At 43.8% G+C, this 24613-nt stretch overlaps 1 protein-coding gene across 1 annotated transcript in view; it reads left to right on the forward strand.

Annotated features, from left to right (window-relative positions):
* Positions 1–24492, forward strand: part of LOC138589604 (leucine-rich repeat-containing G-protein coupled receptor 6) — a 33862-nt gene extending 9370 nt beyond the window's left edge. The window contains exons 2-18 of the mRNA XM_069659982.1: positions 4178–4249; positions 10224–10295; positions 11860–11931; positions 14955–15170; positions 15308–15379; positions 17320–17388; positions 17873–17944; positions 18087–18158; positions 18559–18627; positions 18996–19067; positions 19354–19419; positions 19537–19608; positions 19936–20007; positions 20554–20679; positions 21224–21378; positions 22050–22130; positions 22269–24492. Of these exons, the coding sequence (XP_069516083.1) occupies positions 4178–4249; positions 10224–10295; positions 11860–11931; positions 14955–15170; positions 15308–15379; positions 17320–17388; positions 17873–17944; positions 18087–18158; positions 18559–18627; positions 18996–19067; positions 19354–19419; positions 19537–19608; positions 19936–20007; positions 20554–20679; positions 21224–21378; positions 22050–22130; positions 22269–23524 (2686 nt within the window). The 3' untranslated portion in view covers positions 23525–24492. The remainder of the gene's footprint in view (positions 1–4177; positions 4250–10223; positions 10296–11859; positions 11932–14954; positions 15171–15307; positions 15380–17319; positions 17389–17872; positions 17945–18086; positions 18159–18558; positions 18628–18995; positions 19068–19353; positions 19420–19536; positions 19609–19935; positions 20008–20553; positions 20680–21223; positions 21379–22049; positions 22131–22268) is intronic.
* The last annotated feature ends 121 nt before the right edge of the window (positions 24493–24613 follow it).

Below are 24613 nucleotides of genomic sequence, written 5' to 3' on the forward strand. Positions count from 1 at the left end.
TTTGCCGTGGTTACTCTATCAATCACAGCATAAAGCAGTCAAATATCCAATGCTTTACCTTTCTTCCTGTGCCAAACCTTCCTCTCTTACATTCACATGCACGCAAGCGTGTACACACTCACACACTTACGAAACGATCTATCAGAGAGCATTGTGTATCTGCAAATCACGGAACGATAAAGGGAACGGAAAAATCTTCATTTCTTCTGACTCCTTAAATTGCTGAAATATTGGCCGCAATTTCACACACGCTACCGTGCTTAAACACGCAAAATTACATGCACGCACATGAAGATCTAATTCCCCTCCAGACAAGCAGAAAGAGATCACCGGGGGCTTTGTCAGTCATCCTGCAGGTTCAGAGCACAGGGAGATAAAAAGAGCAGTTAAGAGGCACATTTGTGAGCGTGTTTGTTGAGGGATGAGCATGGGTCTCCATGTCTGCATCCTCCTGTTCCTGCACAGGAGTCTTTACTTTGTCATTCAGCAGCAGACGGAGTTCAGAGGGAAGGAGATGCCCTATGTGCCCCTGTCAGTTGAGAGATGTGTTGTCCTGCGATATCAGGCTGCTTTCTTGACGCCGCGATGGCGAAGATAGGGCAGAAAACTCCACCAATGAAAATTCACACGAAAAGAATAGAAAAGAAATCAAATGAACTTCCGTTCTCCTCCTCTCACACATACACACAGACCCACACAGCAATCCTCCTCCATGCCCCGGCAGCGGCCATGTATGATGTGGTGAAAGCACGACCAGGATCTCTACCCACCACATCTGCAGGCTCACTGGGAAACAATAGGGGTGTGAAAATGAGCGACAGACATCTTACCACACACACCGCAGGCACCTATAAATGGAAGAAGTATTGTAGTGCACACACAGACTCTGACACACACTTGCACTTAGTCTCCTTCTCTCTCCCACAGCGCAAACACACATAAGAGTTGTCTATAAAACGGGGACACAGAAAACCCAATTCTAATTGTGGAACTCTCAGAAGCCGCAAAAGCCTTAAGCGCTCTCTTTCTCATTTCTTTTGCGGCCATTTATTTGCGCTGAAAATATCTGCACGTCACCGCGCCAGCCGACACAATGCACATGTGGTAGTCATCAATCATAATTATCATGGTTTAAAAAAGCCACAGCTGTTATTTGATTTTAAAAACAAGCCATAGCGCAGCGCCTTCCAACGATACGTCAAGTTGTCAGCGGAGGCCTTGGCCTGCACAGCAGAAATGTCTCTCTCTCTCTCCTGCTTCCCAATGAGCTGGTTGGAGAGCACAGCCGAGCAGAGCTGCATTCAACCTTACCCCATGACTCACCACTGTGTGTCTTTATTTTTAAACATTTTCTCTCTCCATTTCTGCGTGTTTATTCTGTCTGAGTGAGTCCGCTGTTGTGGACTTCACACGTTTGTTTATGGCTTCTTTAATCAGGACCAGATAATGCAGAGTTGTCTCAATCCCAGAAGCTGGATAATGTGTATGTGTGTGTGTTCATGTGTATTTCTATTCTTTAATGATCCCACCAGAATGTTTCATGAAATATTCCCCCAGTAGATTATTACTACACAGACAATGAATAGTATTAAGGTGTGCATGTGTCATGTTCAGGAGGCCACATGAGGTGATGATTTGCTTCCCGTGCTGTACGTGATGTCATCCACTGTTGATTATGTCAATTGGTTTTCTGTTACTGCTGGCTGTTTAATCTCCATGGCGACTTTGTTATCACTTATATTTACCTCTGACTTTAATCAAGCAATAGTGCATTACACTTGTTGTATTCATTCCCAAATTACAGCCTGGAGCGAGAGCAGAGCGTGCCAGAATTGGGACAAACATGAAGTACACAGTCCACATGACATCACCGCAGTAATTTTGTTGAGCGGGAGGTCCCATGAGGGCATCCCATGTCAGCAAGCATGTTTTAATGCCTAAATCTTCTTAATTCTTTCACTTATTTATTAAGAAAAGTAATTGGTTATGCTGAATTGTTATTTTGTAGGATTTATCGTATTTATTTGATGTTTTGTCACTTATTTGTAGAGTGCCATTAATTGGGCACATTAAAAACTGAAGACTGGATAAGAAAAGAAGATTCTATGGACGCATGAGGCAATAATATTTAGGTACTATGTGCGGATATTATTGTAAAAAAATGGGGAAACATTTCAAAAGACTTTTTAATGATTAAAATGAAAAATATAATTAAAAATAATTAAAAATGTTTGGACACGTGCATTATTGACTCCGACTTGCATTCTCCTCCTAATTTGGCCCATTCCTTGCTGTAATGGTGCATTGCCACCAGAAGCGGCTGTGGCTAAGTGGTAGAGTTGGTCGTTTCAGGTTGGAGGTTCAATCCCCAGCTCCCTCAGGCTATATGTCGAAGTGTCCTTGGGCAAGACACTGAACCCCAAATTGCTCCCGGTGGTATAGCCAACGGGTATGAATGTAGCAGCCATCAGTGTGTGAATGGGTGTATGTGATATGTAGTATAAAAGCAGCTTTGAGTGGTCGCAAAGACTAGCAAAGCGCTATATAAGTACAGTCCATTTACTATTTACCATTATGTACAACTGCTTTCAGCAGCATAAATTCTGTAATTCCATGAAACACAAACAAAAAGACATGCTCACCAAAATACACAACCTACAGGTCAGTAATTGGGATGTGAAAAAGGTAATGGGAATATCAACGCTGTAAATTGATCTGCTAAAGTAACATCATTACGGAATCAACCATTTTTACTTACACTGATTGGAGGCATCCCCCCGGCCTATTTGTCTCTGAGTAACACCTTGAACCCGGCTCTCTGCAGTCAGACCTCCCAGGAGGGGGCGTCTGTAACAGGAAATTCCCATGCAGGGAAACTAACATGCCATTATTATCTTTTCATAGGGAAAATATTCAATGTCAGCAGAGGCTGTAAAAAGGCTCCATAATTATCTGACCTACAAATTCTCATGGGGAAAGGACACACTTAACACTGCGAGCTCCTCGCATAAGTTAGAACACACAGCCTCATTCACTGAACAGTGGCAGACCACATCCCAGCATGTAAAATGTTATCCTTGACAGGGTACCAAACTGCTGGTACACTTAATATGTCTTGTAACAACTACTAAATATACCCAAATTGGTGCAGCAGAGTATCGCCGTGCAGCTTTTTTCCACACTCCCTGGAAGCTGAATATGGATCATGCCTGCGGATAAATTCATCCAGCCCCCCGTCGGCTTGGCTGACTTCACAAACAAACAACCAGTGTGTCAAAACTCCACACTGCAAAGGGCTTCTGAGAGCACAGTTTACACTTGCTAGCCCGGTGGTCTGGCTTTATGAGCAATGGTTAGTGTCATACACATACATGGACACACACGCACAACTGAGCCTCACTCTCGAAGACTCATGCGAGACCCCAAGGGCTGTGAAAGCAAAGAAGGGTTGACGTAACACCTTTCTTTCATTGTGTTTATCAAAAAAGATGACCTTACATGACTGGGGTCACAAGGTTATGTATGTTTTCTACCAGAGGCTGACACATAAGTTGTCCTCATGCTATCCGAGGTGTTAAAAAAGCGTGTTAAATGTGTGTGTGTGTGCGCATGTATCCGAGCATCCCGCTCCTCACCCTCTTTGACCAAAACGCAGCTGCGTCAACACTCGCCCCCCAACGCACCCTCTCACGTCAGAGTGTGTCAGAGAAGCAAAGAAATGGAGTGTGTCTATGTGATGGTAATGAACAAAGGAGGAAGAAGGTGGTCCCCAGAGAAACCTGAGGAAGAAAAAAGGGGAAGAGGAGAGATAATGAGAGAGGGAGAGATAGATACGAAGGGAGACTGAAGGGTCAGATCCTCGAGAAGGTAGAGTGAGACATCTGGAAAAGAGAAAGAGTAACTGGGACGAGGAGGAAATTACAGCTGCCCAACAATGATTCATTGGGGAAAATTCTCTTCTACATCTCCCTCTCCTCCCTCTCGTCCTCCAACCTCTCTACCTAACCCTCTAACCTCTCTCTGCGTACTACTCCCCGATCTCAATGATTGATCGCAGAGTGAAAAATGTGCTCTAAACATTTGTAATTTTACATGTCCAGGGTATCTTCAAAGACCATCGATAACATACGCGCTGATTGATACTTTGGTGCTGATGTTCCTCCTTTTCTCTCTCCAGGGATCTGAGTATGAACAACATCAGCGAGATCCAACCCAGAGCCTTCCACCGGCTGCACCTGTTATCAGAACTGTGAGTACAAAATCATTCAACTCACATTCAATTAATAAACCTCCGTTGTCACAACTCACACATGACAAGAAACAGTGATTCCCGGAGCCGTTGATATGAGCAGAGCTCGGTGATGGGGATTGATGACTCTGGCCTGCCTCTGATCTCTCCTACCAAGAAACTGCCTGCAGCAATAGGCTAGTAGATCCTGGGATGGCTGCACAAAAGAGGGAGGTGAGGGGAACCTGATACTCGCTCAGAGAGGGGATATATGGTCCTTAAAGTGTTCAGAGAGCAGGTTCTGTGCTCAGCATCCAAGCCGATGTTTTGTTGCCCTGCTTGACTTTGTTTCAGCTGGACAGCTCAGCAGGAGCAGTACACACGTAGACACACGCATTCGCCAAGACAAACAACACACAATAGGAGAACTTTAGGACAGGATTTTTATATATTAAAGGAGCGAAGATTTATGTTTTTCTTGTTTATGATATTAAGGTAAAGTTAGAGAAGAAATGGTGCCAAAACAGAATGGATGCTTTATTATTCTCTTGGCTGGAAATAACTTACAAAAAAGTTTAATTTATCGAAATAACAATAACTTACATTAAGAAAACAAGACCAAGAATTTGACTCATGGTCCAAATTTCAAGACTTGACACTTTGTTCAGTGCTTGGCAAAGCAGAAGGTATTGGTTTCATTCTCACAAGGCTGATGAAAACACACACGCCGCAGCAAAACCACTAAAGTTTTTTGAACGTGTTTTCGGTCGACCTGCGCCGATATCTGATTCGACCACTCAGCAGAACTCGGCTAAGTCTCGGGTTTGACAAAGGCTGCCATCAGATCTCCCCTCAGGGTGAGAATGTGTGCGTAAGCGTGTAGAAACTCATGGGGGCTTATGTGTGTATGTCAGCCTTCACCTGATTCTTTTACTTCTAAAGCCTGCAGTTATTGTGTGTGCGCGTCTTTGTGTGTGTGCACGGGGTGTTTGAACAGTCCGCTGTTTTCCTTGCTAATTCTTGCAGCTGCAGCCTGTGAGGCATGAGCTAATGATGATGAAAGTGAAAGGTCAGTTGGATAAGCATTCGGTTTGTTTTGAGTCACAGTCAAACTAGATTAAAAAAAACTATAAAGTTTTGTGACACACTGTAGTTCAGGAAATAAATTCAAGACCAGGACTCATTGTCTTTTACTGAACTGCTGATCTGTTCTTTTGCTGTCGTAAAAACAGTAAAGGTCAGGTATTGCTGATCGCATTATAATCAGAACCACACATTGCAGAGTGATGCTGAACATCGATGCTGACTTCTGCATTGGGGAAAAGGCGGGTGGGGGTCTTGGACGCAGGTCCACCTGCAGTGCCTGTCCAAAGACAATCCTCCCAGTGTTTTACGGCCCTGTTGATCTCGCTTCCTCTGTATTGCTCTCATGTTCTGACACTTTATGGAGACGTTCTTTTGCTTTGTAACTCTTCCAAGGAGGATGTTCCTGCCCTAAAGCCAATTTTTATAGCCCGCTGACCATTTCTGGAAACATGCTGAGACGATAATGATGTTTCAAGGCAGAGGGAAGCACATATCTAACATTCACTCCTGTCTAGAAGGTTAAAAGAGATGAAACATAGCGGGTTATGGTAAACACATTAGAACTATAACCAACCGAGAGTCACAAACACAAACACGGTCGGTTTCAGAGCGGGAGCGTTTGATGTGGGTCTACAGCACTTGTTGGTAGCACAGGGAGAGGCGAGGGCCAGGCAGGTTGTGACTGGTAGAGTGATAAATTGTTTGATGTTGGGCTCTACCTCCCTGCCTCCCCCTCCCTCACTCTGTCTCCCTCCAATCCAATTCATTTCTACAGACCCCCATCTCCGTTTTACTGCAGGCTATTGCAAGCTGTAGTGAGACTTTGATAGTTTTTTTTCCACTTATTGGCTCTCTCCACATTCTAAAAAACCTAAACAAATCTGCTTATGGCAAGAAGTCCAGCTTTCATCCTGTTTTTCACTATCGGGAGGAGAGGGAATAAAATCTTATGAGTCACATACAGAGTATCCTTCTGAAGCACTGCTCATAAACTGTATCATGCTGCCTCGTATCTCTTTGCTATGGTTTAACAGTGCAAACAGCGTTTGAAGTGAAGTGATTAAAATTAATTCACAAAGCAGGTAGCAAACGTCCCTTTGATTCATTGCGGCATTAATATTGATAATAAGATGTAACAGTAATCGCTCCACCCTCCAGCCTTTCTTTACCTCTGACTTCTTATTTCTAAATCTTATTCTATTGATCTCAGATCCCTCTCATTAAGCCTTCATTTGGCGCTTTGATCAGTAAATTACTATTAATTCAAACATGAGACCTGGCACGCAACTGTCTGCCGAGCATAAAGTGAGAGGCAGACTGCATGTCTATGGATAAATGAGAGGGCAGCAATGCTCACACTCCTGTACAGAATCGGAGACTGATTACTCATCTACCTGACATATCAAAGACAACCGCTCTCTTCAAATGTTCCGCTCGAGTATCAAAGATGTTCCATTTATTTCTGATCTAATTACAACTTGGAACTAGCAGAGGGTAGTTTTAGGTGAAATCGTCCCCCTAGAAGCCTTTCCTGAAAACCACTTTGGAAGGAGACAGTCATTTCTGCCTATCATCAGTATCAAAGTCCACACTGTTCATACCTCCAGATCAGGTTTCACTTTGACTTTTTCTTCCCGACTCTCTTCATAATCAGTCGTTTGGGTTCAGCCTCTCATGCTCATGTTATCATTATGTGCACTCATCACTCAGCTTCTAAATACAGACCTGAATTCGGCCCATTGTAAGCGTCCTGACAAGTAGAACAATCTGGAGCCTTTAAAAAACCTCTACCACTTGCGGCACTGCATCTTTTAAGGCACATCCAAGCGAGTGAAAGTGCATAAAACATCCAGCTGAAGACTAAAGTATAAAAGCTGATCTTGCCTTCAGCAGTATCATCAAACCCTGGAATATGCCTGCCTGTGCTTCTCCAGCCCTGTCACGAAAATGACATCCAAACGTAAGAGCAGAGAAGTGGTGAGCGGAGACCAGCGCTGCCCTGCTTGCCTTCCTCTCTGTGATAAGATTGTCTGCTGATAGGCCAGGCGTATGACGTAGGTGAGGGTTAAGGGGTTATAATATTGGCTTTTCTCGATGCTCCAGGTGCATCTCACATCTGGAACTATGTAGGTCAATTAAAACTTTTTCCTTTTAGCTTTGCCAACATTGATTTTGTCTGCTTGTCTCTTTCTTCCCCATAAACACGTACCCACATGTTCCTTTACACACCCCCGCACACTTCTGCGTCTACATTTTAGTCCAATAATTTCAGGGGTTAACGCCAGGTTAAGTGGTTGACCCTCAGGAAGGACCTCTGAACAGAAGGAGGGATAACATTTCTATTGATGGACCAAGGGTGAAAAAGGTCATACATGCACATGTACTTTCAGACACACCCACGCACACACATCCCTCTCTATGATAAGGCATGTTTATCCTCTCCTTCTTCTTTCATCATCCACTCCTATCAACCATCCTGGCTCTGCTCGCCGCTATGATCTCCTATCACTACCTGAGATAGTATTCCAAAATGTGATGCTGTGTTTGCTGTCTAGGTCTTTAATCCCTCTTTTTGTTTATTGTCTTGAGGCAATAAGACATGGTGAAACATAGAATCATCTGCAGTTGGTATGCTTCAGTAAAGCCCCCACTGATCAGCTGTGATAGCAGCATGGTCTCACCTCCCACTTCTCTCCCATGTGTTTGAACTACATTGGCCTCTGTCATATTATATATGAATCATTTCAGCTGAATTATGCTGAGGTGGAATTTATATCTACGCAGAACAGGGGCCAAGAAAAATTCCTACCATCCCCAAATCAAATTAAAAGAAAAAACAGTTGGAGCCACAGTTTGACAAGAGAAAGGCGCCTTTCATCAGAACGAGATTGATGTGGAACAACCAGGAGTGCAGAACTCATATGTACGATCATTTACACACACGTTCACACATAAACACACACACACACTGATATCATGGAAACAGTTGGTCAATGGCAACTGCTGGTGTTCTGCTGATGTCTATCAAGAAGGTCTGAACATTTCTCTCCTTTTTCAATATCTATCTTTACTTGCGGCATAATTATCCGTTTGACAAATGAAGTCGGCAAAAAGAGGCATGATTCCATTCTAATGCTGTTTTGGCTTGTGTGGTTGTGGTTAATAGAGAAAGGCTGGTTGGCAGTAGGACATGCACATCATACCAAGGCCTTAACTACAATGTTTGTTTTCTAAAACTCAAAATCACTGGTCCTCCTTATACTCCAAAAGCAAAGACATTATTTGTCTCTCGTGCTACCTATACCTTTTTTCCGCCTGTAACTGATCATTGTGTTTGAACAGGAACCAAAAGAAGGAACTCAGGGGTCTTTGCAGCAAGATGCTTAGATCTATTTTACTGGTGTCAGGACCTCAGCAAGGCCTATTGAAACTGTTACCCCTGGAAAAGTAGCTATTGAAATGGTCCCTGGTGATGTGCAATAGAAGAAGCTAAAATGGTACTGAAGAAGCAAACCTATTGTCCTCTGAGGGACAACAAATGGGCAGTGTAAAGGTTTCTTTATAGGTGAAACTTAGATCTAAGAGAAAATTGAACTCTTTATCTTGACATAAGAAAGAATTTTGGAATTTGTGGGGTCAAAAAGCTGCCGTCACCGCATATCAACCCTCTGTCTTCCATCTCTGTGAAGTCTTTATTGAGACATGTGGCGCAGTCGCCGTCTGTTTGAATGAGTTTTGACTGTGGTTTGAGAGGCATGACTTAATGGCTCCACAATAGCTTGGATAACGATCAGTCCATTTTTGTATTCTAGCATGCTGATGTGGGTGAGCATCTATGTGTATGTGCATGTGTGTGTGTTTAATAAATACAAGCCCTGTAAGAGTTCTAAACTGGGCTGAGTGTGAGATTTGGCAGGCATGAGTAGGGTTGTGTGGTTTGCCACTGCACAGTAATAAGACTGAGACATATTGACATGACTATCAGATGTCGGAGGGAGTTTGCTGGGAGCGCTCGTCCATTACCATGTGGATGATAGCTGCTTGGAATGGCAGGCAGAACTCTATATCAATATTTCAATATCCTGGCACTTATGAAACAACTCAGCCAGAGGCAGGCCGCTTAGTAAAAATGTCAGGCAAATGTCACCTGTAGAGGAATAGTGTGAAAAGGAGGATGCCAATGAGTAACTTTTAACTGGTCTGTGTTTAATGAAAGTGGGTGGTCTGGAGCTGTGAAGCCTAAATCTGTGTTTAAACTGTGCTTCCAGCTTGTGACCTTGAGAGTTCCTCTGCTGGACTGAATGTTATTTATTTGGACATCTTATACACACTCACAAATGACCATTAGGTGCTGTGTTTGATAAACAAACTGATTGGATTGCTTGTGTGAATGTGTGTGGTTTCTCTCCCTAGCTGTCCTCAAGGCCCCTCAGAACGGGCCAATTTACCTCAAGGACATGGAAAATAGCACATGCATTGCGAACATGCACACACTTATGTCCACATCCATAGTATACACCTTACTATATACACACACCCATAAACACACTCACATGCGCACAAGCAAATATACTTCCACGCTGCACTTGTTGACCCAGTCGCTTTTAATTCAGTCTTTACTCACTCATCAGAGCTCCCAGGATTGGTTAAGGTTTCAGGGTGTGCTTTGGGCCAATAGCAACCACACTGAAGGGAAAAGAATAATGTTATTTGCATACTGCCCCAACAGTAACCCCAATGCAGGAACTCAATGATGAAGTCATATCACAGCTCGATCCAAAAACGTAGAATAAAGCAAAAGGCAAACCTTCTCTTATGAGACTTGTAAATTTTTATATGTATGTTCTTATATTTCATTTTTCACTTGTATATTTTGATTTCTCTTTTTTGATCTCTGTTTCTCTCCTAGGCGTATCTCAGGGAACCAGCTGAGGTACATCTCTGGCCACGCTCTCCAGGGTCTCCACAACCTCAAAGTTCTGTAAGTAACCTCCTTCTTACTCCCACCCATCCTGCAACACTCTGGTGGTTCAGTGTTCATCTCAGGTGGGTTGTTCTACTCCAGCATTCTGGGGTGATAGAGTTGTGCTCCTGCCTTGAATAAAACACACAGGCCACGCATCATTAACTGCAGTTAAAGTTTATGGGCTGGGGGAGACCTGCCCCGCTTGCAGTTCCTTCACTCCCAAACATGCCTTGTTTCAGTTGCAAGCAAGTATGCGCACACACATACACACAAACACAGGTGTAATGCAGGGACCTCCCAGTCACACCACCCACCGAGATTACAGCAAGTGACAAAAAAATCACTTAAAAATGGTTTTCAAAGCTGTTCTCTCACACCCCATTTCTCACAGTGTGTTCATAGCCTTATGATCCATGGCCACCAACTGTTAGCAGTGATGTGTTGTATTAAATCGCAAAAAAGTTCAGAGCAGCCATAAAATCCATGGTTCTTTCTGAATCGCGAGTGCGGCATCTAATGAGTTGTGACCGTATTTCTAGTGGGTGCAAGACAAGGGTATTAAAGAGGTTTTCATGAGCCTTGGCAACCAACTCAGTTCCTTTAGCGCCCTGGCTGACAAAAGTTTGAGAAGCCCTGCCATTGAATATAAACTTTGCTTGAGAATTGTGGTTTGGAATTTGAGGGAATCTAGGGGATTACCAGGCACACAATTTGGTCTTCTCTCACCTTGTGTTGTGAAACTCACCAAGACAGCATCAATAAACCAGCCATGAATCATGGGCTATTATGTCATTACTGCAGAAGGACACACATATCCTGAATTCTTACAAGCCCGCAAGCATTCACGCTTTGTACAATAACACCCGAGCAAACTTTTGTCTCATTGACCTCAGAGCAGCTGAGCTGTTGCCTTTCTCAATATATTAGCTAAAGTCAAGCCATGTCAAACACAAATGGACCGCTGACCTTGTGAATAGTAACTGCATGGTCCCTGCTGACTCTCATAGAGTCATACACACTCACACATGTAGTGAAGGTTACGAACCCAGAATGGAGTACGGTGAAGCTCCCCGTAGGAACTGTATTTATCATGGCATCATCATGCCAGTGGAAACATTCCCCTGATCCTCTCAAACCTGAGCAGCGTTTTTCCAGCACTAAAGCAATCACAGAGGCATAACAGGGCAACTGAAAATGACACTGGAGTCTATATGTCTATCGTGCTAATATTGGACGCAAGGTCCGACATTAAACTTTAAGAAAGAGGGAGAGAAAGACAGAGGGAGCGAGGGAGAGAGGAAAGAGAGAGGGCTATTGTTTGCTCCCCACTTCCTCCTAACTTTTTGCTCCATTCTTTTGAGAATGACATCAGCAGCCCACCCAAGGAGCTTCTCTTTCTCTTTCCTTCTACCCTTCATTCTCTGCTTCTCTTCAAGCTTTCACTGGCCCTTTCCTTCTTGAGTCAGATTTCCCTCACGATGGAATTATTTGTTCTGCCTGATGTGCCCTCACGAACACCAAATTCACTGTACTGCATCTAGACATATTACCTTTAACCAAATTATCCTTTGTCTTACAGGATGCTACAAAATAATCAACTGGAGAGGCTTCCCGATGATGCTCCATGGGACCTACCCAACCTACTGTCCCTGTAAGTCTTTCCTCTCTCTGTTACGCACACGCATTAATCACACTGCACTACCTCATCCAGGGGGGAATGAAACATCCTCTGGCCACCCACCCACACATCTCTGCTCTAACCGCACTGCAGGTATAGAGTACCACTGACATGATACAGAGCACACACCAATAGAGCTGCATTCAATGCTGTGCTCCCTGATGGTAGGAGTCACAGCCTGACTGTGTCAATGCAGTTCATGGTAGCATCTGGAAGCCATGAGGGAAACAGCAGACACTGCAGGCCAGGGAGAGCATCTCCAATGAGCTGTGAAACAACCCCATTTTCCATCAATTCCCCCTCTCTTCCTCCTCCGCTCCTCTCCTCCGCTCTTCTTCCACCACCCACACTGTTATCCCCCTGGCTAATGAGAGTGTTTGGTGGCATAATTGACTCATCTGTGGGGTCAGTGTATATGTGTGTGGATGTGTGTGTGTGTGTGACAGCGTGAATGTTTTGGCGGATGCATGTGGACCACCTCATCTGTAATTCTGTCTCTCCGAACTCTGCGCCGCACACATACTCTACATCCCTGCATTCCAAATTAATAATTCTTTGTAAATATCCACGGTCATTTCCTTCATCACATACACACTACAATTGCTGGAGTTGAAACATAGGAGGGGCGTGCACATGTGACTCCTCTACCACCTACAACGTTTCCCTCTGGCATGAAACAGACCTGGTCTCCTTCAGGAAAGCCACCAAGCCTGCGCACAAGCTTGCACAAAATGTACACTTATACTGTAACTACAGGCACTATAGCTCAGGATGAGCGCGTGTATGTCTAACCTCTCAATTTTCTGTCATGATGATGTCTCTGTCTATGTCTTCCACTACATATATATGTGCATAAGTGTGGGTGTGTGTGGTCTAACAATTTTTTTTCACATGGAGATTGTCTTAAGTAATGAAAACACACTCACACACACAAGCAGAGCCAGTGTATTGAGACGCACCTTGTCATTAAAGTAATGATAAGCCCAGCAGAGAAAGATTACTGGAAAGGCTTTGGAGAGTGAAGCTTGTCGGCGCCTCTCACCGACATAAAACACACCAGGTAAAAAGACTGCATCTCAGACAGTAGATGGGTTTCATCCAAAATAAATCATCTTTTAATCTCGGACATTAATCCTTTTGTCAGCAAGAACTGAAAAAAATTTAACCCAGCGTTTTAGGCTGATTACAATAGAACTTGATATATTGCTTAGTTTGGTGCCATCTTGAGTAGAAAGACGTGTTTTGGTCCCATAACGCAGGTTAACCAGCATAATCACCACTGATGAGTTCCAAAAGCCACATTAATCAACACAACTATGATTTTTTCCCTTGTTTTTAGATCTGGCTCAGTGGTCGTAAAACATGTTCCTCTAAGTTCCCTGTTGTATAAAACTTTGGCCATCTGGAGAGTTGAACCAGGGGAGGCAGGTCCACAGATCTCCTGGATCATTTAAGAGAACTTTCTCTTGCTGTCTTTATTTCTCTCTCCTGTAATTGTAGCTCAGACTTTGATGTGATGGACAGGAAATAGTTGTTGCTTTATTGGCTTCTGTGGAACATTCCTGGTTCTGTCTGGACCTTCTGGAGACCTGGCAGGTCCACCCAGAGGAGCAATTATTATTTTGCCCTGGAGAGCAAACTAGAAAGTTGAAGGGTCTTCTGTAGCTTTCATCCTGTGATTTGGTTCAGGGACAAACAATGTCCACAGTCGGAGCGAACAGGATGCACAAGGACGATGTTTAGCGCTGGGATAAATGTGTGCTCAGGAAGTAGACAAGATGAAAATGTCTTGAGGCTGTTTGTGTGCATGTGCACGCACTCATGTGTATTTACATGTATGCCAGAGAGTATTTTCCTGTGTGCCGGTGTGTGAGCATCTGCCAGTGTATACAGTTGCCTCTACTGATGGAAAATTTCCCTAGGGAGAAAAGCTCAGAGTTCAGAGTTCAAGTTCAAATTTCACTTTGATGATGTTGTTTGTTTGGTGAAGCCTCCGAGGGGTGAGGAGGCTGAGCAGAGGCTGTAGCCCAAGAATCAAAGAACCACAGTGGAAGATTGATAAAGGAGGATGTTTGAAAGAGGAACAAGAGTTAAGGAGTGAGACGCAAAGGGGCTAAAAAAGGCTGGGAGTGTGTCAATGAAGATGTAAGAAACAAAATGTGTGTGCGAGAGGGGCCGGAGGGAGGAAAAGGAGATTAATGAATGAGTGTGAAGGGCCAAAGGAAGAAGAATAGCAGGAGGAAGTGGTCTCAGCTTGTCAACTATGCCCTGAGGGGATCATTCATCACTATGGACAGGGTGTGCATTTACGTCAGATGTGTGTGTCACAGTCCACACTCAGTGCTCGCGGTTTGAGGGACATTGAGGTAAAGAGGGGACAAAAGTTTGTTATGTGTGGTATGGTCAAAGAGATGAAAGTGCTTTTGTGAGAGCATGTGTGTGTGTGTGTGTGTGTTCAATGTCATAAATTCATCAGCTGGAAAGGAGTTGTTTGTGTATTAGTGGTGGTAACGCCAGGGACTGATGGCGGCAGCAGGAATCCAATGGAAAGAGTGAAGGAGGGAGGAAGAGATGAAGATGCATCTTTAACTGTCCCTCCCTCAGTCTTCCCGTTTTTCCAGACACAGAGGAAGTGGGCTTTATACAACATAAATAAAGTGAGGTAGAATTAAACAGGCCTGCCACAAGCAATCCTAAACGTTTGTGTCTGTGTTTTTCTCATCTTACATTTCATACATGTCTGTGCTGGTAAAGCTAGACATGGCTTATTTAGCATGGGAATAAATCATAATGAGGAGCTTCTAAGAAGCTGCAGCTAAGATGAAAGCAGGAGAATTAAGGATGCATAATTCTCATAATAACCTTCCTGCAAGCCAAAGTCTTTCAGTGCCACAACACACAACCTGTAAGCACGAACAAGCAGTGATACACATGCAAACATGCTGTGCTTAGACTTGATGATTATCGTGCTAAGCTCAGTTCCTCTAACCCTGCAGGCGTCTTGATGCTAACCTCTTGTCTGCGGTTCCGGCTGGGGCCTTTGGAGGGGTTCGCTCTCTAAGACACCTGTGGTTGGACGACAACTCCCTGACAGAGATCCCAGTGACAGCCCTGGACTCTCTGCCCTCCCTGCAGGCCATGACGCTGGCACTCAACCAGATCTCACACATTCCGGATTATGCGTTCACCAACCTCTCTGCCCTGGTCGTACTGTAAGTGACATCCTGATTACTTAAAACTCTACCGATTGTGGGTTTCTCTAATTATTTGTTTTGTTCACTTAGAACAAGGCAGTGATGATTGCAGTGTGGAAATGATTTGATCAAAAATATTGGTGGCTTTTCCCCAGGCATCTCCACAACAACCAGATCCAAAGCATGGGTGCGAGATGTTTTGAAGGTTTACACAGTCTAGAGACACTGTGAGTATCACACACACACACACACACTGAACAGTGGTTACAACATCATTTTCCCTATTTCACACACGCAAACTCATGAGCACACACCAAAAAGTGCCTTCATTTCATAGACCCAAATGAGTACCTTCTCTGTTGCCCCCAAACACTGATGCAGGCTTTGTAATGACAGAGCATCAGCCTGTATCAACATTCAGTCAGTAAGATAGTGTTTACAACAATCGCACTGCCTTAGAATAATTTTTAAGGGATACGAAGAACTCCCTGGAACATAACCTCATAAAGGAGTCATCAATTTTGTGTGTCTGACTTCAGCCTTTTTTCTTCCCGTGCGTGAAATCATAAAAATCATATGTACCAAGAGTGCCAAAGAATAATGAAGTGTGGCGCTAAATTGTTCAGTCACAATGATTAATATCCTGGTAATTTCAGCAGGTGCTTGAACGTTTCTCAAAACCAATAAATTCCTCTTTGATTACCTTGAAGTAACATCAAAAGAATTCTGTGTTTTGCAGAAGTTATTGCCAAGCAGCACTGAGGTCAAATATGGCTCGGTATGGCTACAGGAGAGTTGTTCGAGCGTACGTGCTGTCCATAACTAGATTCTTACCACACACCAATATGGAAACCGCAGGAAACTTCCACAGTCTTATGAAAGAGGTGGAGAAAGAAAGCAAGAGAGATGAAGACAGTGCAACTGTTCCTCCTGCAAAATTCATGGTGGTCTGATGAAAACACAGTTTCTGGCACGCTGCTTAACAACCTGTTGAAGTGTAAAAAATTATGCGTTCCTTTTTATGAGCACGTGTGTGGGCACATGCGTGAGTGTGCAGATAAGCAAGTACTTCTGCCTGCGCGGTGTGCACTCACAAGCGTATGGCCAGCGTAACACAGAACTTAAAAGCCATTATCCGTGCTGGGAAATGTGAAGGAAAGAAGTGTAAGTCAGTGGAGCTATGGTTAAGGGGATGAAGGGAAACTTAAGAAAGAGAAAAAGAGCGATGGAGCTCTCTGGACCAGAATAGTGTGTGTTAAAGTGTTTGGGCCGTCAGCGGCGAGAAGAGACAGACGATTCAGCGGGATAAGATGACAGGTGTCATTGACGTGGGGATTGCGCTGGTATGAGGGGTTAATCTCTCACAGCGGCCTTGCTTATGAGAAATACGAGAGACCATCTGCATCACCACAACCCTCCCCAACCCCTAGTGTGCATTATAAAATCATTACTACGAGAAGCCGGCCAGGGGACGGTTGGAATACGCAACAGCTCAGGCAAACAAGACTCAGACGCAGACAGACCAAACATTTCACAACATCCACCGATACATGGGAAAGAGCCCCGGTTTATCTAAAAGTGCTTCATCAAAGGCGTTCTTGTTGTCCCAAACTTGAAAAGAGTAAAATTAAACTGTTTTTTTCCCCAACTCAGAGCTTAGATATCCTTTGACCTGAATGCCTTATAATCTTCAAAGACAGCACACATCCAAGCACGTGCCTTAATCTGGCAAAGGACATACCGTGTATGCACAAACATTTGCACTGCAGACTTTTCCCACATACTGGACTCAAGCATATCTACAGAACTCATATACAGACAAGAAATACAATAAAACCTCTCTTCCTGCCAGCTGAGTATGAGCTCTGTCTACGATAGCAACGGTTGTTTTGATACAGTGTTTCCTGGGAAACTAATCAAAGACAGACCTAAAGAATTGTGTCAGCGCAGCAAAGGTCAGGGGTCATATCCAAACTTCACACTCAACAGCTGTCAGCCTCTCTGAGTGGAGAGGAAATGGCATGTATACATGTGCAATCGGACACACTTTCTCACAAACAGAGCTGCAGAATATCATTATATAGTTGAATTCTGATTTCCATGCAGGGTGATTAAACCCCCATCATGGCTTGGACTTCACGTTTGCATGTTATTGTCTCTCTCTCAGGGATTTGAACTACAATGATCTGCAGGAGTTCCCTGTGGCCATCAGGACACTTAGTAAACTTCAGGAACTGTGAGTGTACACACACCCGCACACACACACGCACGCACACACACAAAACACACCTGCCTGACATGACTATCATGGTTCCGTTATCCCGAGTAATCCCGTTAAGTGATTTTAATGTGGCACTCGGATACAATCTCTCTCGCCCTAAGCAGGTGCTGCCTCCACACCCACGCACCCGCTCGCCTGCACGTACACACGGACGCGCACGCACGCACACACAAAACATGTTTTCCCTCCGCTTCAGCAGATGTTCTGCAGCGTGCATATGTGTCACAGATACAGCGTGTGTGAGCATGTTTACATCTCATTTATCCAAAAATGTTTTTCAGCTGTGCAATGGCAGGTGCAACATGAGGACATATGACTTGACTCTCGCTCACAAACACACTCTGTCTCTCCTCAAAACACACACACACTTGCATAGAGAAAATCAGAAACATATTGATGAATTGACTTTCTGACTAACAGTGTGTTTTTATATTTGCAGGGGCTTTCATAACAACAATATCAAAGCCATCCCTGAGAGGGCCTTCGTGGGAAACCCACAGCTCCAAACCATGTGAGCTCAATGCTTAATGCTACAATGTATTAAATAAACACATACTGGCTATTTCATGTCAACATCATGTTCACCACAACTCATTCCCCAAAACAAAATCATCAGAATATGTCCAAATCAATTTGTCTCTCGTGTCTTGCAGTCATTTCTATGAGAACCCCATCCAGTTTGTGGGAAAATCCGCTTTCCAGTTCTTACCAAAGTTGCACACACTGTAAGTATGCGGTCAGTAGAAACCCTTCCAGTGAGTTAGCCCAAACACTGTTTAAATCATCCTCTGTCCCGAGCAGTGAGAGTTGAGTGGACATGTGTAATGGCCTACTGAATGATGTTGTGTTAGTGTATTGCTGCGCTGCGTGCTGATGTGGTAAGAGAGAGTGTGTTGTAAGAACATGTTGAATAGTGTGACTTATGATGTCTAGTGAGACAGCCAAAACAGCCTGTGTTGATGTTGGAGGAAAAGTTTGATGGCTGAAATGAGCTGTTAGACAATGTCTGCGTGCACACGCATGTGTGTGTGTCTGTGAGTGAGAGAGAGAGAGAGAGAGACATGGGGAGAGCGAGAAAGAGTGAGCGGAGAGTTTTCTGACACTTTTCTCCCTGTTTGACCGCAGTTCCCTGAACGGAGCGACCCAGATTCAAGAGTTTCCAGATCTGAAAGGAACCACCAGCCTTGAAATTTTGTGAGTGCCACCTTTAACACCTCACCAAAAATGCTTTTGAAAAGACATAGATATTGAGGACAGAATACAATCCCAGGAGATGAAGTAAATATGGGTAAAAGAATGGAGAAGCAGGGATGAGCAGGGGAGAGATACATGCAGAAACACGATAGAAAAGAAGAGGGAATATGTGTGTTTTAGGATTCTAGGAGAGAACAGGACACTCAGAAAAAAAAGATAGGGAGGGGTAAGCTAGTTATGCCAGCCGGTGACAGGTTTGGCGAACCTACACAGCTCCCTGTCTGACCAAGTTAGACTCACGGGACTGGGGAATCCTTTCGCTTGCTTGCACTTCGACAATGATCAGAGGAATTTCTTTTTCTCTATAGGACGCTGACTCGGGCCGGTCTCTCGGCTCTCCCTCTGGATCTATGCGAGCAGCTGCCTCGTCTAAGAGTGCTGTGAGTACACACACACAAATATGGGGAGGGGGGAATGAGAGGTACAAAAACTGATACCCAACTGTGGAGAGTCGTGCCCCCAAGCAATCATTTGTACAATCACGTTGCTATGAAATCCAATCACCCCCCCCTTCCAAATTATTGTCCTGCTATATCGCCTTGCATACAGAGCTGACTTCACCCAAATAATCCTGTCACCCTCATGATTTCCCACGCTATAAATCCACAGCTGGTCACTGTGTTTATGTGTGATTTGTGTGTGTGTGCGCTTTGTGTATTGTTTTAGGGAGCTGTCTTACAACCAGATAGAGGATCTGCCCAGCTTTTACCACTGCTCTGCACTGCAAGAGATGTGAGTAGTTCAACCCAAAACACACGGTTGCATACATATAGTCATCAAAATTACTATTCTTATGTACTCCACTGCACATTGTCCTCCATACTAATGTTTATGTATGTTTCTTAACAGAGGGCTACAGCATAACCAAATAAAAAGGATAGAGTCAAGTACCTTCCAGCAACTCACCTCTCTAAGAGCACTGTAAGTACACATGCACACACTGTTGTCATGGAAATTCATTGTCCCGATCAGTGGTGCTCAATCTTGGGAGCAAGTGGTCTCAAGATATATCTGAGGTTTTTCCTCTTGACAGCTCTAAAATATCTTTTTATAAAATGACTCAAAGTGTGATGAGGTGTCTCAGGTAGACAAGGGTCATAAGCCAAAATGGTTTAGAAGCATTGATAAATATCAATGCAGACTTATGACCAATCACTGACATCTAGTGGTGATTGAGAAACAGCATTCAATGTGTAAAAGTAATTCCTTCCAGTCAATTTCATTAACGTTGTTTCTGCTTTCTTTCAGTGATCTGAGCTGGAATATGATCGAGTGGATCCATATGGACGCCTTTGCCTCCCTTCACTCTTTGATCAAACTGTAAGTAAACACAGACGCATAACCATCACTAACACTCTTCTCCCTTTCATCTGGTCCTTCTGCAGTGTCACTTTCCTCCCCTACAAGGCATTCCGAATTTGAGCATCTTTAATTAAAGTTAAGCTGTACGCCAGAGCCTCCGCCTTAAACAAACACGTCTAAATTGACTGTGTGCGCCACAGAAAACCTGTTGTGTTTGGCTTGGTCTACAGAGAACACTGATGTGCATTCATTGTTATAAAAAAAACCTCTGTGTGGCCAGGAGGCTCATCTCAGGTCATGCCAATACAAACTGCTTCATTGTGTGAAAACTGATTAAAGTCTGTCTGGCTAAACAAGCAGATGCGCTACATCTAAAAGGAAGTGTTATCTATAGAGAATCTGAAGAAGAGCCATGTCTGAACAGTTTAAAATATCTAAGAGACAAGGCCTTTTGTTACCAAGGATGACCCTCGGCAATATTTGAAATGAAAACACATTATGTAAACGTCGACTTGGCCTGATCTGACTCCTGCCCCCTTCTGTTTCTTTCTGCATTTTTTTCAGGGACCTAACTGAGAACCGTCTCAGCTCATTGCCTGTAGCAGGTTTGGGGGGTCTCACTCATCTCAAGCTGAGGGGCAACACAGAATTATATGAGGCCTTCAGTCCTGATCACTTCCCCCGTATGAGGTAACACACACACCATCATGCGTCCTTTTACTCTTTGTTTCTTAATGTATCCCCGGTGTGAACTTTGTATTTTGTTCTCTCGCAAAAAAACTGATCCAAGATTGCCAACTTCCCCAGGTGTGTATCCTCTGGCTGTAAAGAACAATGCCTCACTTCCCATCCCTTCAATTACCCGTCCACTCAATTTTCTTTTAATCTATATCTTTAACTTACCAAAAGCATCCAACGTTGACAATATAGTAATTACAGTGTACCCATGCAAGCCATCCCTGTACTTCAACAATAAGAAAGCATTTGTCAGCAGCAAGTTCATTCTTGTTACAAAGATCCCTGAAGGCCCTTAGAGGTGCAGTGAAGTAAAAATACAGATGCGTTTCAAAGACACAAGTGACTATGTTGGTATTGCTGTAGAACATTGTCCAATACAGAACTCTTGGCGGAAAGTCATCTCAAAATCATTGTAAATGTTTGGGTAAAACCATCCACACTTTTTGCACTCCGATGTTGCATCCATTGTTAATACTATTTCTTCTGTTTGTTAAAGGGTAATAGAGATGCCTTACGCCTACCAGTGCTGTGTGTATGGTTCCTGTGATAACTACAAGCCGGCCAGCCAGTGGGACACAGAGCAGAGCAACACGGACGAGGACTTGCACAAGAGGACTGTGGCCTTGTACCCCATCCATGCTGACACACACTGTAAGAAAGCTTACTATCCCTGTGCAATCATATATACATTAATAACACACATGGAACACACCCAGGACAACGGATGAAGTAATAGATTTCTGAGAAATCTGAGCCAAATATGTCTTTGCTCATAGCCAAATTATTGACACAAGCCCACTTGAAACATGACTGGCGTCACTGAAACCACAGCTACCTGGCAGCTGACACACAATTACACTTGAGTGTTGACCCCCCCAAGCATTCCTGTGGCAAGTACGAAATATAAACACCAATAAACCAAAATTAAGTTGAAATTAAAACCATTAAACCTACAACATTAAAGCTGAAAATTGCTGGGTGTACCAAAAGGTAACAATAACAAAAGATGATTAAACCATGACATGTCACTGATTAAAATTTATTCACCTTTGTTAGGAAAACAATCATGATTATCAAATTTCATGCAAGTACCAATTATCTTTCAGAAGTCTGTTTCTTTCATTACCAAAGAATGTTAAATCTCCTCAGCTTATTGCACCAACCCCCTGTAATCAGTACCACACACAATCCAGCATGCATATGTTGTGTACACGTATCCATGCAAAATAATGTTTGCTAGAACCTCAAACAGGACTTATGAAATAGACAGGCCCCAAGGTGTAGAACTTGTGATTTATGGCTATGTCAATGATTTATTGCAGATGACCCTGATCTGGAGGAGTTCCAACTGGAAATAGAGGAATCCAAACTACAAACCAGTGTCCAATGCACACCAACACCAGGTAACTGAAGTTACACCTGAGAGATGAAGCTCTGAAGACATGATGAAGTTTATCTTATTTACGTACAGAAAGAGGAAACTGAAATAAAATTTAATCAAGTATTTTTTAATCTACAGCTGATGATTTATATGTTTTCAGGTCCTTTCCGTCCCTGTGACTCTCTGTTGGGCAGCTGGCTGGTTCGTGTGGGCTTGTGGTCCATCTCCTTGGTGTCTCTTTTGGGGAACTCCCTGCTGCTCCTGTCCCTCTTCGGCTCACCTGGCTACTTGTCACCGCTCCGCTTCACTGTGGCCTGCATGGGTGCCTCAAACCTGTTAACAGGTGTCTGTACATGCACCCTGGCGCTTGTGGACTCCCTAACGCTCGGAGAGTTTGGTCACCACGGTGCCCGCTGGGAGGGGGGTCCTGGTTGTCAGGCGACAGGTTGGGTCTGGGTGTTTGCGTCTGAGGCAAGCGTGCTGTTGTTGACTCTGGCAGCTGTGCAGTGTGGCGTGAGCGTCACATGCGCCCGAGCCTACGGGAAGTCTCCATCCCTTGGGAGTGTACGTACATGTGCACTTTTCTGCCTCACTCTTTCCCTCACCCTTGCTTCTCTCCCACTGGTAGGTGTTGGGGAGTACGGGTCGTCACCTTTCTGCCTTCCCTCGCCTCTGCCACCCCCAGCCTCTCGACTGCCATCCTCCCTGGGCTTTCCCTTGGCGCTCATTATGATGAACACATTGTGCTTGCTTATAGTCACAGGTTCATACATCCGCCTTTACTGGGAGTTACTCCGTGGAGAGTGTGAGGGTCTGTGGGACTGCGCTATGATCAAACATGTTGCCTGGCTAATATTCACCAATGGCCTTCTGTATGTCCCAGTAGCTTTCCTCTCCCTCTGCTCCCTCCTTGGTCTCCTCTCTCTAGGAGAGGAGGTGCTAAAATCAGTTCTCCTGCTTCTCCAGCCCCTGCCTGCTTGCCTCAATCCCCTTCTATTTCTCCTCTTCACACGAGATCATTCCCAGTTTTTCTTCTGGCCTCACCCTAAAGCGCGTCCACAACTACGCCGGGACCGAACCCTGGACTCGCTGGTTTCTGTGGAGACAGAGAAGAGCTCCTGCTCTGATTCATCAACACAGGTGTCACTTTCTGATGCAGACGCCCTGTGTAGTGGGGGGCCCACCCTCCAACCCCAAGTGGATTCAATCAGGTTTTCCCATTGCTCCACCACTTCCTCTGTTCCCCTTATCCCTTGTCAGATACCCACTCCCACTGCCAGAGATAGAGACAGAGTGACAGAACGAGGGAGCCTAAGTGACAATGAATGTTTGACGAGTATGGATCAAGAAGTGATTCATAACACTTGCCCTCTGTATCACTCTGCCATGACTCCTTCTCTCAACTGTCATCCATGAGCCTCTAAGCTAGCTGAATAGCTGGGACACTATGGACACTCAAGGACTCATCATTGAACAGCAGCAGCAGCAAGACCAGCTCTGGATTATCAATCCTCAAGCACCTCAGAATGAGTCCAAACAGACTGTTAGGTACTCCAGAGAAGTCTATGAGAACACAACAAAGTGCCTCTAAAATGGAGTGCAACTACAAGTTCCCTTCTCAACAAAGACAATGAAAGGAAACACCACTAAACAACAAAGGACAGTTACGAAACTACCCAATGGACTGCGTCAGTCATAGACTTGCATGACAAAAGAAAGCTCATATAAAGGTTGTTGACTACATTAAAATCTAAGCATCAGACAAATCAATGGTGTAGCCAGGGGAAATTAGGTAGAACCAGTAGAATATTATGTGTAAATGTTAATACCGAAATGTGATCATGAGATCATTTCATCTTATTTGTATTTGAAAATATAAGTCCAATCCTATTGCAAAGGTCTGTTTCAAAGAAAGGGAAATGTCATCAGATACACCAGGACATCTTACCAGAGTAAGCTAACATTTTTCATTCACAGAAATGTCATATATTTCTTGCAACTGTATAGTAGCTGTGTTAAAATGTTGGTTGTGTGGTGGCAAAATGCAACAGAAAACAGATTGCACATAGTTTCATACGGTTTACATGTTTTTGTTTCAAATATGCATCTCAGTAGTTCTACAGACTGAATTGGATGTAGCTATCTTTCTACAAACATTAGAGTAGGCTAGCAATATGTACATACAATGTAACTACCTCTGAACTAGCATGGTATTGACCCACTACAGCCCTATGATTTTTGTCTCCCTTTTTATATGATACACAGCAAATATATAATTTTATATATTAAGAAATAAATCCTTAGTTTGTAAAAAAAAAACTTTGCTATTTAGGATGTACATACTTTGTATACAACTGGTAAGCATATATTTGAATAAAATTATTATCGACATACTGAACATACATGAACGACTCTGCTTATACTGCTACTGTGAAACAACTCCACACTAAAAAGACTGCAATTCAATGTGTAAAATACAGAAAAGACGTTAAACGCTTAATAATT

This window comes from Semicossyphus pulcher, unplaced genomic scaffold (assembly GCF_022749685.1).
Source record: "Semicossyphus pulcher isolate SPU_LCO1_2020_fin unplaced genomic scaffold, fSemPul1.0.p SCAF_13, whole genome shotgun sequence".
NCBI lineage: Eukaryota > Metazoa > Chordata > Actinopteri > Labriformes > Labridae > Semicossyphus > Semicossyphus pulcher.